The sequence below is a fragment of the Cucurbita pepo genome, chromosome LG04 (assembly GCF_002806865.2).
Source record: "Cucurbita pepo subsp. pepo cultivar mu-cu-16 chromosome LG04, ASM280686v2, whole genome shotgun sequence".
Classification (NCBI taxonomy): domain Eukaryota; kingdom Viridiplantae; phylum Streptophyta; class Magnoliopsida; order Cucurbitales; family Cucurbitaceae; genus Cucurbita; species Cucurbita pepo.
The window spans coordinates 12213736-12235376 of NC_036641.1; the positions used below are offsets into that span (position 1 = coordinate 12213736).

At 34.4% G+C, this 21641-nt stretch overlaps 1 protein-coding gene across 1 annotated transcript in view; it reads right to left on the reverse strand.

Moving 5' to 3' along the window:
- The window catches only part of LOC111793694 (serine/threonine-protein kinase ATM), a 58257-nt gene that overhangs the window by 35848 nt on the left and 768 nt on the right, over window positions 1–21641 (reverse strand). Inside the window, exons 3-26 of the mRNA XM_023675697.1 lie at window positions 21450–21593; window positions 20504–20665; window positions 20183–20378; window positions 19888–20044; window positions 19666–19802; window positions 19465–19552; window positions 16989–17092; window positions 16782–16880; window positions 15960–16016; window positions 15706–15775; window positions 13470–13544; window positions 11021–11062; window positions 10760–10830; window positions 9498–9546; window positions 8847–8918; window positions 7488–7613; window positions 7315–7404; window positions 7050–7237; window positions 5054–5663; window positions 4897–4968; window positions 4619–4783; window positions 3189–3314; window positions 2142–2269; window positions 436–592 (exon numbers count right to left, since the gene is read on the reverse strand). Of these exons, the coding sequence (XP_023531465.1) occupies window positions 436–592; window positions 2142–2269; window positions 3189–3314; window positions 4619–4783; window positions 4897–4968; window positions 5054–5663; window positions 7050–7237; window positions 7315–7404; window positions 7488–7613; window positions 8847–8918; window positions 9498–9546; window positions 10760–10830; window positions 11021–11062; window positions 13470–13544; window positions 15706–15775; window positions 15960–16016; window positions 16782–16880; window positions 16989–17092; window positions 19465–19552; window positions 19666–19802; window positions 19888–20044; window positions 20183–20378; window positions 20504–20665; window positions 21450–21593 (3185 nt within the window). The remainder of the gene's footprint in view (window positions 1–435; window positions 593–2141; window positions 2270–3188; window positions 3315–4618; window positions 4784–4896; window positions 4969–5053; window positions 5664–7049; window positions 7238–7314; window positions 7405–7487; window positions 7614–8846; window positions 8919–9497; window positions 9547–10759; window positions 10831–11020; window positions 11063–13469; window positions 13545–15705; window positions 15776–15959; window positions 16017–16781; window positions 16881–16988; window positions 17093–19464; window positions 19553–19665; window positions 19803–19887; window positions 20045–20182; window positions 20379–20503; window positions 20666–21449; window positions 21594–21641) is intronic.

Below are 21641 nucleotides of genomic sequence, written 5' to 3' on the forward strand. Positions count from 1 at the left end.
CCACAGAAATCAAAGCAGTATAAATATAAATAAAGTAACTACAAGAAAAGAATGATAAATCCTCTAAAAGATCACAAAATATTTGCCATTTAAAACACAAGGGGGCATGGGAAATGTAAAAAATAACGATTCAGTTTCAAAATCAACAATAAGTAAAAATTGCAGTTCTATCCTAAACACACGAAAAAAAAGTCCAAATATTCCCAAATGCGCTCATCTATTTCTTTCCAATACTTGAAACTAAAAGTACAACTTCCAAAAAGAACTGATAAATATGAATAGAAAGTGAGAAACTGATCAATATAATGAGGCTTGGTCCTTAAACAAAGAACAACCTCTGTTCTCACATCACTTGTGATCTTTCAAGAGCTAGGCAGTAAGCAAATACCTCCAAGTCTTCATTAAACAAATATTGCATTTAAAAAAAACAATTACCTCCAACTCTATTGCGTCACTATGCAAAGCAAGATGTGCAAGCGTGACAATTATAGTTTCCATTGTAGGACGAGATTGCACACCAGCATCTTGGACCACCCTTGCTGTAACAACTTCTTCTTTAGAGCACAGCACCAACGAAACACCAAAACCAGAACTGGATTTAAGAATAAAAAACCTATTAAGTATAATGCATTAGGATTAAAAATAATGTTGGCAAATGGCAAAAATGGAGGCAATATGCAGGATTTAACAGCAAATATACAATCTGAGATAACAAAAACAAGATTTAAGCCTCTGCGATCACCACTCATTCAACTTTCTTTGAAAAGGACGCTACTCAAGTCCGAACACAAGTGAAAATTTACAAGCAAGAAAAAAAAAACCCTTTAGAAAGTAAAATGCATCTTCTGAGAACCTAAACATAAAAGGAAAAATAAAATCAAAACAATAATATTATATTAAAAAACAAACCCAATCCACAAGAAAAGTACGAATACTCCTCTTGTAATATTGACAATTTTTTTACTGAATAGGCAAGGCAGCATACACTTTTACTGGATAAGGATTCCAAACAAAGGAGATTAATCAGGTACCATATTATCAAATGTTTTACTTCTAATTTTTTCATCAATACTATTTGATAAGTATAAAATTGACTTGTAATCATACTACGTTTAAACTAAAACCTGAATAAACCACCACAACACCCTCTTTTCCTCATTTCCTATTCTAGTTAAGTTACCATTTGCCTTTACGTTCCCTTCCTCCTCATCATCACACTTACTTTATTTATTTTCTTTTTCCTATGATTCCAATCTACGAACCCCATTCATTCCCTCTCTTGACCATTTTTTTCGTTCTACAAACCTTTTATTGTGTTCAGATTTACATCTACTACTTGTATCTAGTTTCCCTCTTTTTTTAGTTCAGACTTTCTTGAGCGATGTGTTGAAGAAATGGCCTTGATTTTAAGGAATATTTATGTATTCCTAGCGTTAAGTTAGGAGACATTTTGTAATCCCATTAAACAAGAGAAGAAATTGACCTTCCTAATTTATCTGTATTTTTACCTAGTGTATCTAGGGATTTAGTAAGTCTTTCTGTATTGTAAAAGACACATGTGAAAAGGAAGCAAGATAATTTAATCTAGCAACACTATGTTCTACATTATCTTTTTTCACGCCTTTCATACATCCTTTCATCATATGAAAATTTTATAAAATTCTCATTATTTTCTCGCTCATCATTTAAATGTTTTCCTTGTAAAAAAAACAAGTTTATTGATGTATAAAATTTACAAAAGAAAAGAAGGAAGAAGTCCTAATCCAAGGGAGTTACAATAAACTTCTTCAATTGGACAAAGACTAGCAAAGCTATAAGAACGAAAAAGGTGTTACTTTAGCCCAAGATATAACTAGGAATATGAACAAAAAAGACTATCAAAAGAATGGTCTTTCAAATATCTAGATGTGAATAATATTTTCCAATGCCACTATTATCTTATAATATTGGAGTATTTTTCTTCCATATTAAAACATCCCAAGAATTTCTTATACATTAAATGTTTAAAATCCAATGATTGAGTCTCAGTTTGAAAACAATAAATAAAGAGATATCTAAATACTTATATCATTATGACACAATAAAAGGGAAAAAACGAAGGAAAAATTTAATATAATTTTAAAAAACAGCTAAAAACCCACCATATATCCTGGAAAAGTTCCGCATGGCCATCCCATGTCTGGAAGAGAACACCTATTCGCTTTGCCAGCGAATATCTAACTCGATATTCAGGATCTCGCAGCATTACAAATAACCTTTGAATCATTGTCTATATAGATCCCATCATAACATCGATTGTTAGCAAATAAGAGTAAACTTCACAGTATTGGAAGTATTAAAGAAGAGGGAGAAAAATTGAAAACACACACACACAGATTTGCGTGTTCATTGTTCCTGCATAATAAATGTTGAAAACAATTGTTCTTGGGTCTTGGACAAAGACTTAGAAAACGTTATTCAAATATTACATGAAGAGATGCTGAAAGGTGAAGTAAGGTTCTCGTGTCAGTAAGGTTCCCGTGGAATGATACAAAACTTTCTTTGGAATATATCTGGTTTGAAAAAGACCAATAAAATTTTGAAGAAAAAACACTTGCTTGGTTCAGATTATGCGAAAGGCCATGCTACTATTTTAGTTTTCTTAATCAATATTGTTTTATAATTACCCATACAATGTAATTGACGCTTGTTGGAAGGTGTTATATAAATGGGGGAAGGCGCCAAGAAAAGATGAGTACTAAGACAAGGAAAGTATACAAAACCCCCGCATATGAATTTAATTAGAAGGACATCATAATAAATGAAGAGTTTTGAAACTATCTCATTAGCAACTCGGAAATGATAACCTTGCAGCAAATGAAGGGGCTTTTAAGTGGAAGAAACGGGTGGAAATTGCTTGAGAAAGCCTAGTAAAGACTATGTCGTGACCTGTGGGAATAATGGTTGGAAAGGCAGAATTTCTGTAAGCAAAGAACCGGGAGGATAAAGCTGAAAAGACTAGGTTTGTTTTGGTGATCTAACCAAATTATTGGTAGTTGTACTATAGTGAAAAGTTGGCATCAGACCTTTCTTTGTATTCTATGATTTTGTAGTGCAACGACAAAAAACTCAATAAAATGTTCCAAGCATCTAGCAATTTGCTACAAATATAAAAAGAAAGATGTGTTCTCATGCATCAAAATGATTACCTGACCAATTTGTGGATTGATTAAAATAAAATCACAAATGCAATCAACAAGCTTAACACGCCCCAACCAGTCCAGAAGGTCCGTTTCAGCAATCATGTTCACTATTTTACCAATCTGAACCAAGTTCTGAAATTAAAAAATAGCATTAGTTAATTGAATGATCAGATTTTTTCCAACAATATTTGGGGAAAAATTATGAAAAGAACATTAGTATGAAAGGTTGTCAATTGAACATACATAAATAAGCATGTCGTCCTAGGTCACAAATATTAGGAAAATCTATTTCCTAATAGAACTATGCTGTTTGTTTTTAAATTATTGACTTAAATATAAAATTGCGGAGCTATAACGAGAAAAAGGAAAACACGTTGCGCATTACATGGAACAAGCAGAACAATAAATGCGAAATATCTCATGGATATTTGTAATGGTGGATTTGAGAACGATAGCTATTCATGTGACCTCAATGCAGAGGGGGTCTCAAACATTGAAGGATAGGATCAACCTAAAAAAGAATACTTTGAGCACAATAGGACAGATGTCAAGTGAGCCTTTCTTTGAATTCCAGAGTCCAAAAACTTTGCAGAAACTGTTTTTATGAATTGTTATTTGACGCTATGATTGAGCAGTATACTTGAAATCACAAATAACTAGTCTGCAACTGTTTAAGCAAGAATAACTTCCTTAAAATACAGACCTACCCGTGAGAAATTCAATGAGGAAAGGTTATACAAGTATGTTTGCACATGCGTTTTTTTTTTTTTTTTAATTGTTGAAAATGTCAAACTCCAGTCTTAAACATTCCTTTAGTTTTTCTACTGTGCACAAAAAATTTATCGATCGGGAATCCGTTGGAATGACCTCGATTCTCCTAGATCTGACCAAGTATAGCTTCCATTAGCTAAGTGGATCTTATGCAACTGTAAGTCATCCATCAATATCTTGAATATTCTCATACTTCTATTTCCTAGTTCGTCTCCTTCCATTAGACATCTCAAAGGACCATCGATCTCTTCTCTGGCCACAACCGTAAAAGCACACAAGGATCCTCCTCCCAAGCCAGCTAAATCTTCTACCTCTCTCAGGGATTTCCTTCATGGTAAGAATCATCCCATAGACACCCATGTCCCATAGCTTGTCCCGATGAAGGAAAAAAAAACTTCAACGTTCATAGATCTCTGCCCCACATTGGATGTAGGATTCCTAAACGGAAGAACTACAAACAACAGAAACAATACTTGGGGACAATTCTACTTTATCTTCAAGTCATTCAATTCCTAAAAGAAGTTATTACTAGATATGTATAAAACCATTTAAAAATGGGAGATAATATAGTAAGAGTGTTGATATGAAATGAGATTTAGTAATATTGTATATTCTTCCATGTGATATCCAATCAATTTCCAGACAAAACACGATAAAGAAATTACCTTCTCAAATTGCGCAGCCATAAGAAATTGACCACCATGCTGACCCTTTACAACATTATTCAAGGATGAAAGGTTCCGAAGTAAACCACCAACGGCATCAAGTGTGCTAGACAAATCCAGCTTATGATTCACCTTTGTATTAACCAAGTTATCCATTACATTTATCTGCAAAGGTAATAAAGACGAAAGAATGCCATCAGTAAAACTGGCAATTTTTCCAACTTCTTGGTAGACTTGCGTAGAAACAATTTCATGCATTGGCTGATTAGTCCAATTACCAAGTTCAGAACTTTTTCAGAAGACGACCACAAGATATTTTGACTGAGATGGTACAGAATCTCTTCGCAAACCTAGAAAAGAATGAATACACAAGTAAAAACCCCCTATAGCAGGAAAGTATGATAGTTATAAATGATCAATGAATGTTTTATGCACCTTTGAATCACATTCATTTTCAAGGAGTGCAAAAAGAACCTCCCATGTAACTTCATGCAAAACTGAGGAAAAACTTGAAATAAGTGATATCATTTTCAACTTCCAAATTGTTGTTGAAGACATGCCAGGGGCCATACTCCTTTTAACAGCCAGAACATCTATGTCATTGGAGTCATCATTCACATCCAATTCTATATCCAAAATCCTACTCACTTCAGCATCAACGGGGGGAGAATTCCCCAAAGGAGAAGCAGGTGCATCAAAATCTTTCAAGATTTCCCCGGAATGGAGATTCTTATTGGATATAGAATATTCTTGATAGAGTTCAGAAAGTGCTTTCAAAAGATTTTCCATCGAAAGAATCAATGCATCATGTAGATCAATATCCAGAGAATTACTACTTGTTCCCGTGTTGAAAATGGAACTAGAAGCAAAACTTCTGAAGCAAGTGACAGCAAAACTCGTTATGTCAAGGAAGGAATCAGAGCCAAAGAGATTGAGATGTTTAAAATCCCTGCAGTACCCTTGGATAACATTAACAGCATGATTCGTCATTTCTAAAATGTACTGGCCCAATCTGGAAATGAACAGAGGCATTTGCTCCCTTTGCCTGTTGAAACATGTAAAATACACGTAAAAAGAGTATGGCTGAATAAGGAGCACGAGAAAATGCTGCCCAAGAAAGTCAAAGGAATTTTTTTTTTCACATTTCAAAGACACATTAAAGGTCCCAAGTTAAAATTAACAGGATACTTTAATCTATTTGGCCACACAAGCATGAAGTTAGCACAATAAGTATAGTTCAACAACACACGCAAGTTTGATAGTAACACTTTTTTTCTCTTTTTATAAGAAACAATAGTGCTATTATGAATACAAAAACTATAACCAAAACATTGCAATTGGTAGGTCTTTTTCATAGCTTATCTTGGTAGTTTCATGAAAATGTATTAGTATGTTCTATCACTTATACTATTGATTTTTTTTATTTATTTACTGGTGCAACTTTTCATATATTACAACAGTGCTTGATGCTTTTGGTTGGTCCATGGTTTTTACCAAATGACATATTTGATTTCCTTGCTTCTCTATATGTGGATCATCCGTTCCAAAGTAGGAAAATGAATTTCTGGCTCTCTATCAACCCGGTTTTCTTCTGGTAATTCTGGTGTGAGAGGTAACTCTGGTGTGAGGGGATAACAGATACTTTATTTCTTTTACTTTTGGATTAATTTTATCCATGCATTGAATTGTTGCAAGACTACACATCTTTTTTCTTGCAAGTCAAAATTATATGGCTGCTTTTGATATTTATTTCAAAGAGGTACAAACTAAACCCCTAGATACTAGGTAAATTAGGAGATCAACAACTTCCATTATTTAATAGGATTCCATGAATCTCTCCTAAAGGCTAGGAATTACACAAATATTCCTTGCATCAAGGTCATACCTTCAACATTTTTGAGGTTACAACAATCTATCTTCTTTGATCTCTAACCGAAGAGCTATTTTGTAACTGTCTCTCAATGTTGGGAGCCTTCTAATGAAATTTGTTTCTCTTCTCAAAATATAACTTTCAAATATTAATGAAAACTGTGTTCCTTTTTGAACAAAGAAACAAACAAACAAACAAAAAAATCCCTTCCCTAAGAGTAGGAAGATAAGACCAAGAAACTACCAGCTGTTGAAAAAGTAGAGTATCGACACCCATGAAAATCAACAAAATGAGAAGAGGCATACTACAGTTCAGATAAAAATGATAACCACAACTTTCATCACGACAGATTACAGTTCAAGAAGGGTCAATGATGAAAAAATCTTTTTTTTAAAAAAAGTCAGCATATAGTGCACATACGAAGTATCAAATCCATGAGCTTGAAAAATGTACTCCCAAAGATTCGCAACCAGGAAAAAGAAAAAGTATATTCTGACATTCTAAAGTCAGAAGACCCAAGAAATGCAAAACTTAAAATTGGACATAAAAGATGATGAAAACCTTATCAAAGTTGAACCGTATATGAAGTTTGCCAATAAAGCACATAAAATGAAGATAGTAGACGGCAGCAATTTTTCTCTCTCCACATCAATCAATGCTCCAAGTACAGAAGTCACCATTTCATCCAGTAATGGATCTCTGATCTGCCGAGGCAGATGAATAGCCTTAAGGCCTCGAGATTGGCATATCTAGACCAACAATTATAGACAAAGTGAGAAACAACATAGGTGTCAATTCTGAAACAGGACATACAATAAAACGCCACCTTGACACTAGAACCAAGATGTATTTTGGCCACAACTTCCACAGAACACTCAAAAACTTCTTGCGACCAATCCTGATAAGATTCTTCTTTCTGCAAATATAATCAATTTGCAATTACCATGAAAAACCTCCAATCTATCTTTTATTTATAGTGGAAATGTACTATTAACAAACCACATCTTTCTTCAAACATTCATCTAGAACCCTTGTAACATCTCCTGAGGGAGCACAACCCGCACAAAGAGCATGAACAGCTGCAGGCAACCAGAATATCAACTGCTCGTTCGAATTAGCAACCTCCTACATAAAGTCAGCAGCAGTGGTCAGTGCACCATTCACAATCTCCCTAGCAAGTTAATGATCTGTATAGCTAAAAAGACAGTTACAATGAATCCGACATTGTGAGCTTCTTTGTGTGCCACATGCGGGCAAGTTTTACCAGAGAGGAGAGATATAAAAATGTAAATGGACCTTAAATAAGCAATGAAAATCCATTTATTGAAAATATCTAACTAAATGTACTATTAACTTCCAAAAATAAGCAGGTTTAACGTATATAACTTATAGAATCAGGATCGACTTCAAGAATTTTGGTCTGAAATGTCGCCACTCATAGAAGGCTCAAGGTTATTTTATGCAAATGCCAACAGACAAGTTTCTAGGAAAAATCAAAACTTTGGGGTCAGTACTAATAATATGGCTACTGCTTTAAATCTAAAATTGAGAAAATTACAAGGATATTGACAACAATCAACTCCCTGCACTTACCTCATTGAATTAATATACAGACTTAGATCATGAAAATGAAGGAGACAGTATCTCTCTTTATATAATCCCCCAGTTGCTTTAAAGTTACCATTTGACTGCCCATTTCTTATAAGAAAGAAATTTAAACTTTAACAAGGACAAGCATGCGGCCAACCCTTGTGCCACACCAGGCCTTTAAGACTTGCAACAAGCCTCAAATTAGGATACCGTATATGGATTATCTCCCCATTAGTGCAACGTATGTAAACACAACTCTGAATCCCAAAGCCACATCTTCCTATCTTGTGATTTTGCAGCAGATTTTTGCAACATTCAGATGGAGACTGCCCTCCCAAATGGCCCACACGATCTACTCTCTCAGCTGATTTTTTGGGGCATGGAATCATCAATCACTCATTTCTTTACTATTGTTTTTTCTTCTAGGTGCAAATGTTCACTCCTTCGTCACTCTAGCTTTTCCTTTTACTATCCATTTGGGGAGGTTTTTTTGTAATTCCCTGAATCGGAGTTCTCACAGTTTCCAAAAAAAACCTTTTAACCATTTCATAAATAGTACAGATGATAATCCATTTGATGTTCATATCATTTTCATTCTCTAGCAAAATTGGAAAGTCTTTATACTGCACTCTTTAAATTGAAACGAAGTTTTAAGTTTTCACGATTGAACTATTAGAAGATTAGCCGCCACATATTTAATGATTCAACAACAAACAAAAAAAAGAAAAGAAAAAAGAATTAGAAAATCAGAGAGGAGGAGGAATAAACCTTCAAGTTAAGATGACCTAGAACTGCTCTCAGAAGATTTTTTCTAAGATGGAAAATGTCTCGAAGGTCACCCTGAATGAAAATAATACATAAAAGAAAATTGCATGAGTCAGGAGTTCATTCCTCAATTGAATCTCATAGTCACATGTAATATCAAACTCCCACCAATGCGCAACATGGTATATCTCAAAATGGGTAACTTAATATTAAGATGAAATAGAAATAAAAGAACTTCAAGAAAAGAGAAATTATGCTAAGCGAACTGTGAAAGATCAGGATTTTTCTTAGTAATTGCTCAGGGTTATGTCTAAGCATATTGTGCTAAGAGATCTCCCCATGATCTTGATTGACTTCTGAATTATGATATGTCGTTAAAATGATTGCAAAGGTGACTTCTGTCAATTCCTAGCCCCAAGGCTTAGGAGGCCACTTTTAGACAGAGAAGTAATAACTTATTTGTCCATCTGGTAGATAGATCTAACTTCTTATAAATTATATATACTCCCTAGGAAACCGAAATATATTGCAAACTCAAGGATAGAGCAATAACAGCTACTGGACAAATGACAAATTGGCAGTCTGAGCATTGCAAGGTAAACAGTGATCAAGATGACATGCGCAGAGACAGACATTCCCGCTGAAGCAACTTACTTGAGACCCTTTTCTCGAGAAGTAACAGGATATTAGGTACAAAGCAGATCTGCAAGACAACCATACCACATAAAATTAGGTGATATTCTACCCAAAATCCTATGAAATATGACAAGCACGAACTCTCAAGTCTCAAGTCCTCTAGATGGCATCATTACCATGTAATTAGAATAACATTGTTAACATGCAAAGCTTAACTGGAATTATGAAAACGCATCTCTCAGGCACCAAATTTTTCCCCTCATTTCAGTCAAATGCGTGTAGTACAAACTTTTCAAGAAAATAAACACTTAGACTTCGAAATCATTTCATTCTAGAAATTTGACGAGATAAAATCAAGGAACCATGTGGTCAATGATGCAAACAAAAGTTTGAATTCATTCCAAAAGGATGAAAATGTAGATGCCACTGATGCTCCCCCATTCTCACTACAAAACATTGCAGCTCAAATTCATAGTGATGTAGGGACAGTTCTTTTGAAATAAGTTCTGCTTTCATGAGCTTTTTCTGTGTGTTGAACTAGAGGGATGGAGTTAGTTTCCTCCATCTGATCAAGGAGAGCAATTTGAGTTAGTAGTTGGTTTCTTTTTGTGGAAATACAACCAAAAACCTCCTTGTTCCATTTCTTTAAGACTTCTTTTAGTCTTTTAAGTTTGTTGATGAAACCGTGCCCCGGCCGTCCACGGAGGGGCGTATTCTTCCACCAATATTCTACCATTGGCAAAACTTCAGAATGGTTCAGCCACATATTCTCAAATCGGGAAAGCTGCCTACAAAGTTCTAAAGTATCTAAAGGGGCAATGGACAAATAAATGAATGGTTCTCGACACATCTTTTGCACATAATACACCAGCTCAAAAAATGATTTAGTTTCAGGTCATGTTTTCCATCTAAAGCTTTATTCCATATATTTCTCTATTCTAATTGCCAATTTTCTTGGCATTTGGACACTGGACAAGAAATATAACGTAATAGCTGCCAACACCAAAAGAATCCAGGTAACTCTCCCTCCTTTAGATAATGCAAAATCCCTCAAGAATTTCTCCATTTGGATAACTTATCCCTAAGGAGAACAATATTTTCTAAGCAGTTTTCCTGTTTCAATCACAAGATTGTGTTTCTTGTTTTTTCTTTGCTTTTTTAAACAAGAAATTAACTTCTTTTTTTAATAATGATAATTTAAAGGGAAAAAAAAAGTGGAAATGATAGAGGATTAAAAAGGTTTCAATCAAACTAAAAAAAGGTTGAAAATAAGAACTTACATCGATGGCATCCGTTTGAAAAATAAATGTTCCCAAACATCTTGAGGAATCACACATGTCTTCAATAAATCCTGAACAAAGAAACTACTACATGAGGGACTTGTTTTTTAAGAGAAATGAAACTTCTTCTCATTGGACTACATGAGAGACTTGAGCCAACAAAAAAAAGTTCTAGGAAGTTAACAATACAGTAGAAAGATTCACTCTAACTACTCAACAGAAAGAACAAGAAAGTAAAGTCATTGGGAAATATGAACTCACTCGTTCAATTATTTTTCCAAGAAGCAACAGAGCAGCATCCGCCTGCATTGATTCTCAAATACAATAAACTTCATTATAGCATAGCATTAAAATGTATGTCTATAAGTAACAAGAGATAAGTCCACACTCCTGAGATGACTTCAAAATAACTATGGTGATCTAACAAACACTTACTCATTTGTAAGAAAAAAATAAATATCCATTATATAGTCAGCACTCAGCAACATATAATTGCAGGAAGTTGGTTTTAGCAGGACATATAAGTCAGATGCTTTAGTAGGTAACTTGGTAGAGTAGGTTATTTTATATAAGAAACAAGACATATTCATTAATCAAAGAGAAGATGCACAAAGGAGATGAGAAAACCCCAAGAGGCAAGACCTTGGGAGTTACAAAAACGGATCCCAATTGGAAAATTTTGACTCAGATCATAATTACGAACTCAGTACTGGTACAGTAGGTTAGTCAGCCAGTATTTAGTAAATTTATATTTCAATGGCAGTTTGGAGTAGGTAACGTCCTAAGTTTATTTAATCTCAGAGGGTCATGAATGACATTGACACCAACAATAAGGAACATTCTAGAGCTGCAAAGGTATCAAGATTCAATATAAGCTCTTTTCCAATGGTCTACCAGTAAATTCCACCTGGCCCTTTGAGGGTTTGCTTGAATCCATGTTATAATGAAACCTCATGGTGCAGAAAATGCTATGTTACAAAAGTAGAGATCTGACCCTATCTCAAAAGGAGACTGCCTCCCTTTGATCCTGCTTGCCTGCCAATTTATTAACTCCCCATCTTCCCTGTTCCAAAGATGGTTGAGTCTAAAATTGATATACGTATAAGAAACTTTCTATTGGAAGAAGCCAATTCAGAAAGAAGATGTCATAGGAAAACTAAAAAAATTTCTTGCTTCAGGGAGGGCTTGCATGAACAGGACCGAAGAGAGGAAGGAGCCCCATCTTGCAAAGTGGTTGAGGCATCTTTTGATCCTGATTCTTTGTGAAAGAAATTATGATGCTCAAACATGAAAAGAAATTATGATGCTTAAACATGAAACACTCACCACAGGTGGGCTGCCTAAGAAACGTCGCTACAGTAGTTCTAGGAGCAATGTGTTAGTATTATTGAGGTAAAGGACATCTTAACTGGCTTCTCTGAGATTAAAATCGGAGATAGACCCTATACTTTCTTCTGACCATATGACACAGATTTATACAAAACTCTTCGACAATATTGTTTACCAAGCTATATTTTGGTGTAAGCTGTCTAATATTTTTACTTCCTATAGTTGTACCTCCCTCGTTGTAAATTGGGGAGGTTTTTTGTAATCATAATGGATATTACATCCCTTTTATAAATTTCAATCATCAATGAATCTGTCTCTTATCAAAAATAAATAAATAAATAATAATTCCCACTTTATACAAAATCTTTTAAGGCTCTTCATGTTATTCTCCAATAAACTTCTCTAAGTTAAAAAGGTCATGAACAGCCTAATGTAAGTAGCAGCTGGACTATTGGTTTTAGAGAGCCTTCTTTATGATCGAGAGGTGGCTAAATGGTAGCACCTTATGTAGATCGTCAAAACCTCTCTTAGGGACTGGTTCAAGAAGTTGGTGCTTAGAAGGGGCTATGGTTTTTATTAAATTCTGTGCAGCAGGCTCAAGCAGACTTATTCTTATTCCAGCTTTCTGCAAGAAGTTACGGAGCTTGAAGGTTCCTTGAAGTTGCAAAACTCTTCAGTGGTCTCTAAACTTGAGTGACCTTAACAATGATTGAGTTCAGAAAAGAAACCCCAGAGAATACCTCAATCCTCAACAGTGTTGTCTCTGAGAAGAGAGACCTCTTATTGTTCCGTCTAGAGACTCATAAGGGGCATTTTAGCTTAGGTGCAATGTCCTAGACTCCTTATAATCCATTTTATGATGCAACGTTCTTTTTGTCAAACCTTAAAAGATATTTGAAAGCAACTACAAGTAAACAATTTTTGTGCATTGTTCCAAGAAGATTGGCTCAAAATCGAATCTTTGCAAACATATTAGGAGGAAAGGCCTACGTCAGATTTGGGAGGTTCTATCACTTATTTCCTCATCTTGATGTCTTAAATAGAAAATATTTTATAGTTACTCTCCGTTTTCAATACTGACCAATTAGAGAGTTGCAACTCTTTCGGCTTTTCACTATCATTGAGTTCATTTGTATATAAAAGAAACAAGCTTTTTTAACAAGAAACAAACTTTTAATTGATGGACGGCGAGGACGTTACAAACTCCTAAGGAAAAGCATCAATTAGAAGCATAAAGCAGATACCCTCATTGCATAACAAACTTTCCATAAATAAAACAAACAAACAAAAACAAAACCAATTGTCTATGATATCCTTTACAGAGTAGCTATTAAATACATCGTTTCCTCTTCAAAAGCCACAACAAAAAACATGAACTTACCACCACAAACACATGACTAAACATGGGCAGTCCATGCATCAAACAACTCCATATCGATTGCCAGCCTTGATACAACTGCAATTTCAATCAAATAAATTCAATCAATTTTTAATAGGGCCATCCTTGCTCCAAGCAGAAAAGGAGAAAAAAAATGCGTCCAATTAACACACTCAATGCAATTTATTTTAAACTAAATTATAAACATATATATATATATATATATATATCCCTTAAGTTCAAGGCAAGTTTCAATAATTTTGAAAAGATACATTTTATCCCTTGAACTTTATAATAGTTCTGGAAAATACGTGGGAGAACTTTTTTTAAAAACTGATAGTTGGAAGTTAACATGACTGTCGATAGGTAAAAATTGGGAATCATATTTGACATCATTTACAATTCAATTGCAATGAATAGTAAAATGATTGTTACCATCCATTTCAACTCAAAATTATCTTGACATCATTTACAACGGTTGAAGGAATGACCTTGATTTAAGAAATATTTGTGAGAGAAGTAATATCTAGGGATTTATTTAAATATTGTACCTAGAATCTAGAGATTTAGTTAGCTTTTTGTATTATAAAAGGACATGTACCTCTCTGAAATAATAAGTGTAGCAAGACAATTTAGACATGCAAGAAAAACATCATTCAAATAATCAATTCTACACATCGGCTACCACGTCAATTTGCATGAATGATATCATAAATGATGCATGTATCAGCATCCATGGTGTCCATTTTTAATAATCATATTAACGAAAAACCTCTTAATTTTTTTCCTACAACAATTTCAAAGTTCAAGAATTAAAATGAAACTTTTCAAAATTTAGAAGCATTATTGAAATTTACATCAAAATAAAGAAAGTAAAAAGTATTTGTCGAAAGATTAGATTAGCCTTAAGTTAGGAGATATTTGTATAATTCATGAGTTAGTATCCAAGCTAAGATTAAACGATGCCTATTACTCAGTGGGGAGGAGTGTCAAAAGGATATTTGTGTAATTCCATTAAATAAGGGAAGTAGTTGACCTCCCTAATTTATCTTAGGGATTATTATTTAGATCTAGTTGCCTAGTATCTAGGGATTATTATTTAGATTTACTTTTAACTAGTATCTAGCATATTTAGATTATTTAGATTATGTAGTGATTTAGATTTTAAGGGATATGTAATTCTCTAGAAATTAATAAGAAAAACAGCAGCCTAATTTAGACTTGGAACAGTATATTGTTTATATTCATGAGTGTTCAGGCCAGTTTCTCACCAGACAACCACTTGGCCTTACTACATTTGGTTGTTCAGGTAATTTGTAGAATATGAAATTTTAGGTAGGTGGGCATCATGGCTTGAAAGCATTCCCTTTAGCCATTCATTATTACATGGTCCTTAATGCGTACTCGGTCACGCCAAGTTATGATATCTCAACTATTCTCATTAGACAACCTTCTGACCCTACTACATTTTGTCACTCATAGGATAATAAATCCTAGGTAGGTTCCATCATAGCTTGATCTCACTCCCTCTAAACCTTTTATTTACATTGTCCCTTGTTGACTACTAGACTAAACCATGACAGTGACCCCTTTTTTCAGTTGACACTCTTTCATACAAGAGGCATACAAAAAAATCAACCAAAAAGGAGCCAAACTAAAGACGCTTATTTATATTTTGGTTCATTCCAAAAACATCATGATACTTGGCTTGGCTCATTATCTCAAGAAGGATTGACACCATGGACGATAGCCTTCAGACAGTCACCTCCCTTGTTTTAGGCCCATATGCTTTATGTAAGGGCAGAAAACCCTAACCATGTTTTAAGGCTCCGCCATTTAGTTTCAAATTTTGGATCCGCTAGTTATAGAGATTTACACTATTTGTTGTACAAAAGGCAAGTTTTCATGGTATCTAGGAGGAAGTTGTTCAAGACGCNAAGACCCCTATAATCGGCTGAGGGGCAAAGTGTCTCTTTTGCCCCTCTGACTTTGACCGACTTTTTTTTTTCAATTTTCTTTTTTTTTTGAAGTAAATAGTTCGTAGGAAGATGTTCGAACCTTCTCGGTACTCCTAATTCTATTTTATTTTCGAATTATCTATTATTTTTTATTACCAAAAGTTGGAAATCTCTTTTGTAAGTTTTCAATCCCCTCTTTTAGCTTGGCACTTCTTTTGCTTTCCCATACAAAACAAAAACAAAAACAAAAGAATAAGAATACAATGAAAAGAGGAACATACCTTTTCCTCGGACGAGCTTTCTGACCGTTCAGTAGAATCTATTAACACTGAAGAAAGTTCTTGCAGACTCCTTCAAAATCATGTGATATACACATATGAGCTCAATGGGACAGGGAAGCGAAGTATATACTTTCACTTGAAATATATATAAAAAGTCATATAAATGAACCAAGCAGCTTAAATGTGGAATTAAATCAACTTGGATTTGTATATTCTGTAAGTTTAAAGAGACATGAAAAGTTATATTAGCTTACCGTAATGTCCACAATAACCCATCATATGAATGTCCCACATTTGCATCTTTCAATATTCTGCAACACGCTCAAAAAAATTAAATCAACTGAAACTCTGGGTCTGATGCTTTTTTTCACGTGTATTCTTTGCAGTTTTGGTTAGCATGAACAATTATGATTGTGTTTTGTAGCTTTCATAACATGTATCATGTTGTATTACGCGCATGAAGAAAAGACGTGAAGCTAGTATTTTCATGTCAAACACAAATAGAATAAATCTCGAAAGATACTAACAGTTTACAAATTCTTTTATGAAAGACAATGAACGTATGCAAAAGTCATCTAATCTGGATACTATCTCTCATGAGTCATATCGAACTAGATGAGGTGCAAATCAAATTTAACAGGATACTATTGGAACATATATTACTATAGAAACTATAAGACATAATATAAAGTTTGCCTGGCCGGCCTAAGTTGACTTGGTGAATTTTTTAAGCAAAATTTATATCTTGACCTTCAATTTTGTATATTGAATCATTCACTTCAATATCTATCTACATTTATATTGATTTTCATTATGAAATCTCTGTCGATTTTATTATATGTTGGTATGGCCTAAGGTAATTTGTAGCTTTGGAAGAAAATAAACTCCTCTAAAGTTAAGAGGCCAAAGGTGATTGCCTCATTTGTATCTTAAGCCGACCCTTGCAGCATTTGATGAAATTTAAAGTGGAAACAACAATTAAGTTTAAAAAAATGATCAAAGTAACGATAACAATAAGACAAAGAAACAATTTAATAACACAGAATGAAAGATGTACAACATGAAGTCCTAAATACCTCTCGAAACCTGAGCAAATTGCCTCAAACCAGTAGGTGAAAAGATCCTTACTGATGCGGGAATGGTAATTTCTGACAAGACAACAGAAGGCCGCATTCCTACAAGGTAATCAATCAAGTCACACAAAATAATGCCCCATGCCAAATTAACAAATGAACCAGGAAATGCATGTTCCTGTTTTCATAATCACGTAGCTTAAAATTTACCATAACCATTTCCCTTTAGCAAGCTCCTCTTTAAGATGAACACTAGCTGGGTCCCTTTTAACCCGCTTTTCAGTTGATATTGCTTTTGTAGAGGTAACACATGCCTAAATAAATAATCCATCTGGTTAGAGGTAACACATGCCTAAATAAATAATCCATGTGCAACCAGTCAGACCAATTTCTAGTGCCCATAAACAACTATTCAAACAACTAAATTATAATTATAAGATCTCTGCAATATAAAAATACCACAAGCAACGGCGTTTCAAGAACTCAATACAGCCTTATACTTTTTCCATTTGTTCAATGAAAGTTAGGTTTCTAAATAATAAAAAATTAAAATTAAAAGATAAAAAGTTATATAAAAGTAAAGTTAAAATGGAATATAAGAAAATCTAACAGATTAATAGAAAGTCTGATCATGAACTTGGACCAAAGGAAACGAATTATTGCAAGTACGTCGTAAGCAACAAGTGTTTAGCTGGATTAACATTTTCTCAAAAGTATTTTACGATCTTCTAATGTTCATTCAGCTCCCACCTCAGTCCCTTATAATGAATCAGATAATGAATCTCAGGTTAGTTTGAGAATGTGAAGTTGGATGCTCAGGCTAATTCTTTGAATAATAAGAATACGGAAGAATCCTATGCAGAGACCTTTATTTCCTTATTTCAGCCACCAAATCAGCAAAATTCCAAGATCAAAAATGTTAAAGAGTCAACAATCACATCTCAGAGTCTCGATGTCTTTTTTCACCTTTTATTCCTTGCAAGTTTTCATCTTTAATTGAGTTTGTGGATCACAAATGTGAAGAAAAATCCTTCGATAAATGCCTAAGGAAAATGCTAAAATGATTTACAAGGAATCCTTTCAATGCTTCAATGAAGATTTTTTCTTGGAATACTCAAGGTTTCCCTCATCTAGCAAAGCATTTTTGGTTCCTGCATCTCTTGATATTACCGCTACCTTCATAATTGGGGTTAATTGATTGTTTTCGTTTTCTAAGAAGCTCTTTAGCAGAATTAATTATTGAGGGTTATTTGATAGCATTAATTTCACGCATTGTCTCAAAATAGCTTTAGTTTTTTCATTGAAATATTTGGTGAAGATGTTCAGCTGCACCTTTATTAAGACTTTTTGGCTTCAATCTTTTTTCAAGAAGTCACTGGCTTTAATCTTTTTTCAAGAAGTTATTCCAGTTGCATTCACTATTGGGGATTTTTTATTGTTTCCAAGACAGCATTTATTGAGATTTTCTTGTGTTTTCAAGGCATATTATTCTTGCTTTTGTTTCATGATAGTATTAATTTTGACCCTTGGAACCGACAGATTTTCTCTCGACTTCATTGACCCTTCATTATCTTCATTGTCGTTGGAGTTGAGGAATAGTTTCAATTGTTGCCTTGTTTGAAGAATTCTTAGCGGGAGTTCAATAGTGATCGGTGGTTAAGAAACATTTAATGCATCGACAGTGGGGTTCTTGGAAGCTGATTCATTTAATTTTGTTACGATGGAATATGGTGATTAAAGTCCACTATTGGTGTTTCTTTGCATGGTTCTTCGTCTTATTAGATCAATTAAGGTTGGTCTTTTGAATTTCTCAAAGAATCCAACTACATAATTATGATTCCTTAGATTCCCTTATCTTCCTTTGTCATATTCAAGGAGCAAAGTGTCTTCTTCATCATTTGCATCAATGTGGTTAGAATTTTTGTATTGAATAGTTTGTTTTAGAAGAAACCAAAGGATTTCCAACAAGTGGTCAGATCAATTTGTTTAGGCTTAGGTGAAGGTCTCTTCTTTGTGTGCTCTCACCATCCTCTTTGTTGGACGTTCTATCCAAGATTCATGTCTCATTTGGCATACTGTAATTTTTTTCGTTGTAATCTTCTTTTTTTATTCTTGTTATTCAGTACCTTGTCGAATTTGTGACTTTTAAGCCGTAGTCTCTTTTCATTTCATCAATGAAAAGTTTTGTTTCTAGTTCAAAGAAAATAGATTAATGGGAAGTAGGGGGGGGAAATTCCCAAATACTGGTGGGGAGTGTTTGACATTTGACCAGCTTGCTTTGAGGGCTCCACTGGGTCAGAACACGGTTCTTCTTAGAGGTCCTAAGAACTCGCGGGAGGCCACGAAGTATTTTGGTCCTGTACCTACCACACAGCCATACCAAACCATATGTGAGGTCCAAGGGTAGGAAGTTTGAGAGGGCTAGAGGAAAGAGAAACAGCAGGGGATACAGTGTTTGATTTGATCTTACGTTTCCAAGCTAATTCAATGCTAGTGTGTTATTTTGAACTCAATACGCAAATTTTGGTAGATTTTAGTTACCTATCAAAAAAATCTTTTGGATACTTATTTGGTATCTCATTAGAGCAATACCTTCTTCTAGTGTATTAAGTGATGAGTCAAAACAACAACTTCCCGTCAATGCAGCATGGTAAATAAGTAAAGAAGTACAGTATGTTTAGAGTACCCGATAGAGTACAGTCGCGGCAAGTTCTACCAACCCACAATGTGAGCTACTCAAAGTTCCAAATTTATCATCTTTATTTGTATCAGACCTGAAAAATCATATATTTCCAGTAGCCATACATCATCAGATTATAAACAAGATTCAACCTAAATGAGATGTAAGGAAAAAGGATAAATCAAGAGAAAATCTAAAAATACAAACCAAGGAACCCCAACACTAGAGATGCTGCTTTGATCTAGTTCCTTATAAAGTACATCAAGTAGCTGTTCTACAAAAAATCTCTCATCATCAGCTCTTGTTAGACTTATTTGTAACCTTCCATAGAGGACAAGAGCGTCCTGCAAACGTAACAAGTCAGGAAAATGCTTTAAAAATAATAAATGGAATGAAATAAGAGTTAAGTTCGTCCAACTTATTTCGTACCTTTAGAGCTCGATCATGAGTCACCATCCAACACCGAAACACGAATTGTTGCACAGAGTTGTGGATCTCCAATAAGTTACTTCCTAGATTAGGACCATCCTTTAACAAGTATGTATTTACACACTCAATAAGTTTTCGTGATACTTTACCTTCATCCCTGACCAATAAAAGAAAAACGTTCATTCTTTCACTAAAAGAGACCACAGACGGAAACACCAAGATCAGGTCCACAAGTTATAGAAGACGCAAAAGAATCAGAATGGTAACATTGGGTTAAATGCAAGTATTTTCATACCTCACGAGGGAGAAAATCTTGGCAATTCCATTTACAATTTCTTGCCTAATACTATCTGGGAAGTCACCAGGAGGATTTTCCAAAAGTGAATGGAGCGTTAATATGCACCGGAAAAGCTCTTCCTTGGGAGTATAAAGGTTATCATTCTTCCCAACTAAGCTTCCTTCCACCTTCTCCAAGTATAAAAGCACGAGGTCTTTCAACATGGAATAGAGAAGTTAAGATGAAATTAAACATCATACAGTAATCAAAATGATATGTCATTGTAGAGTGAACATCATGCATATTCATCTCTCAGGTTGCGGTTATGACAGAACTTACTGCAATATATGCGCTTCCTCAAATGAAAACGATAATCCCTTACAGCTACTAGATGCCTAATTATGATCCCATATTCAGATTGAAAGCATGGTATAGTACTCAACACGTCCCATATGTGACTAAACAGCATCTTAACCACAGATATCAAGGGTACTACATTGCCTGGGACAAGAAAAACAAGCATCATTGTTATAACTTGTAGATGTCCTGACAAGAATGCTTAAGTAATATTTACATATGCAGTTTCATTGCTGAAAAAGATAACAGAAAGGATGCAACCAAAAAAATTGAACCAATCACAAATCAGAACTAATAACCAAAAGTAATAAGTATGAATGTTGAACCATGTGGTTCATGAATATTTACCTCGCCAAGAACATGAAGAAGTGCTTCTATACTACTTTATCTTTCTCAAAAATATTGAAATAAATAGGCCTATTTCGTTTGTGGTGCCAACATAAGTTCATTTCAAAAACAACAACCACAGGATCTGTATGAGAATTATGTTCAATTATTAAAAATGTTTTCTAAATTTATCTCGTTTTTTAAAAAATATTTCAAAAGCAACAAAGAAAGGATATGTCAGGGGATAAATTTACCTTTATACCCCTTCTAGTACATTATGCACCCAGGGAAAAGTTGCAACCAAAGACTGACTCTTATGATGTAGCCTAGGTGACTAAGGAGAGATCCTAAGAAGCATATCAAGAATCTTTATTATCAATCAAAAAGGCGAAGAATACAAGAGAGGAACTAACCAAGAGTAACATCTAATTAACCAAAATAATCCTACTACATTACCTCGCCTACAGAATCCTCCCCCCCCCCACACACAAACAAATACATACATACATACCGTTGCAGAGGGGGGCAATGAGGATTGTGGGCAGACAGGCTTGCAAGTTCGCAACAGAAGGTACAATAATGACATATTTCAATCACTCACCAGAAAACTTATTGTCTTCTGCTTTTTGAACGACAACTCTCAGTGTCTTCGCAAATATTAACTTAGGCAGTCGCCGCTTGCTTGAAGATATCTCCATTGACACACATTGGATCAACAATTTTGTGATGAAAGGCCATGTTTCAGCTGAAGATAAAATAAAAATAATTAATCTTTTAACACGGTGTTTGAGAA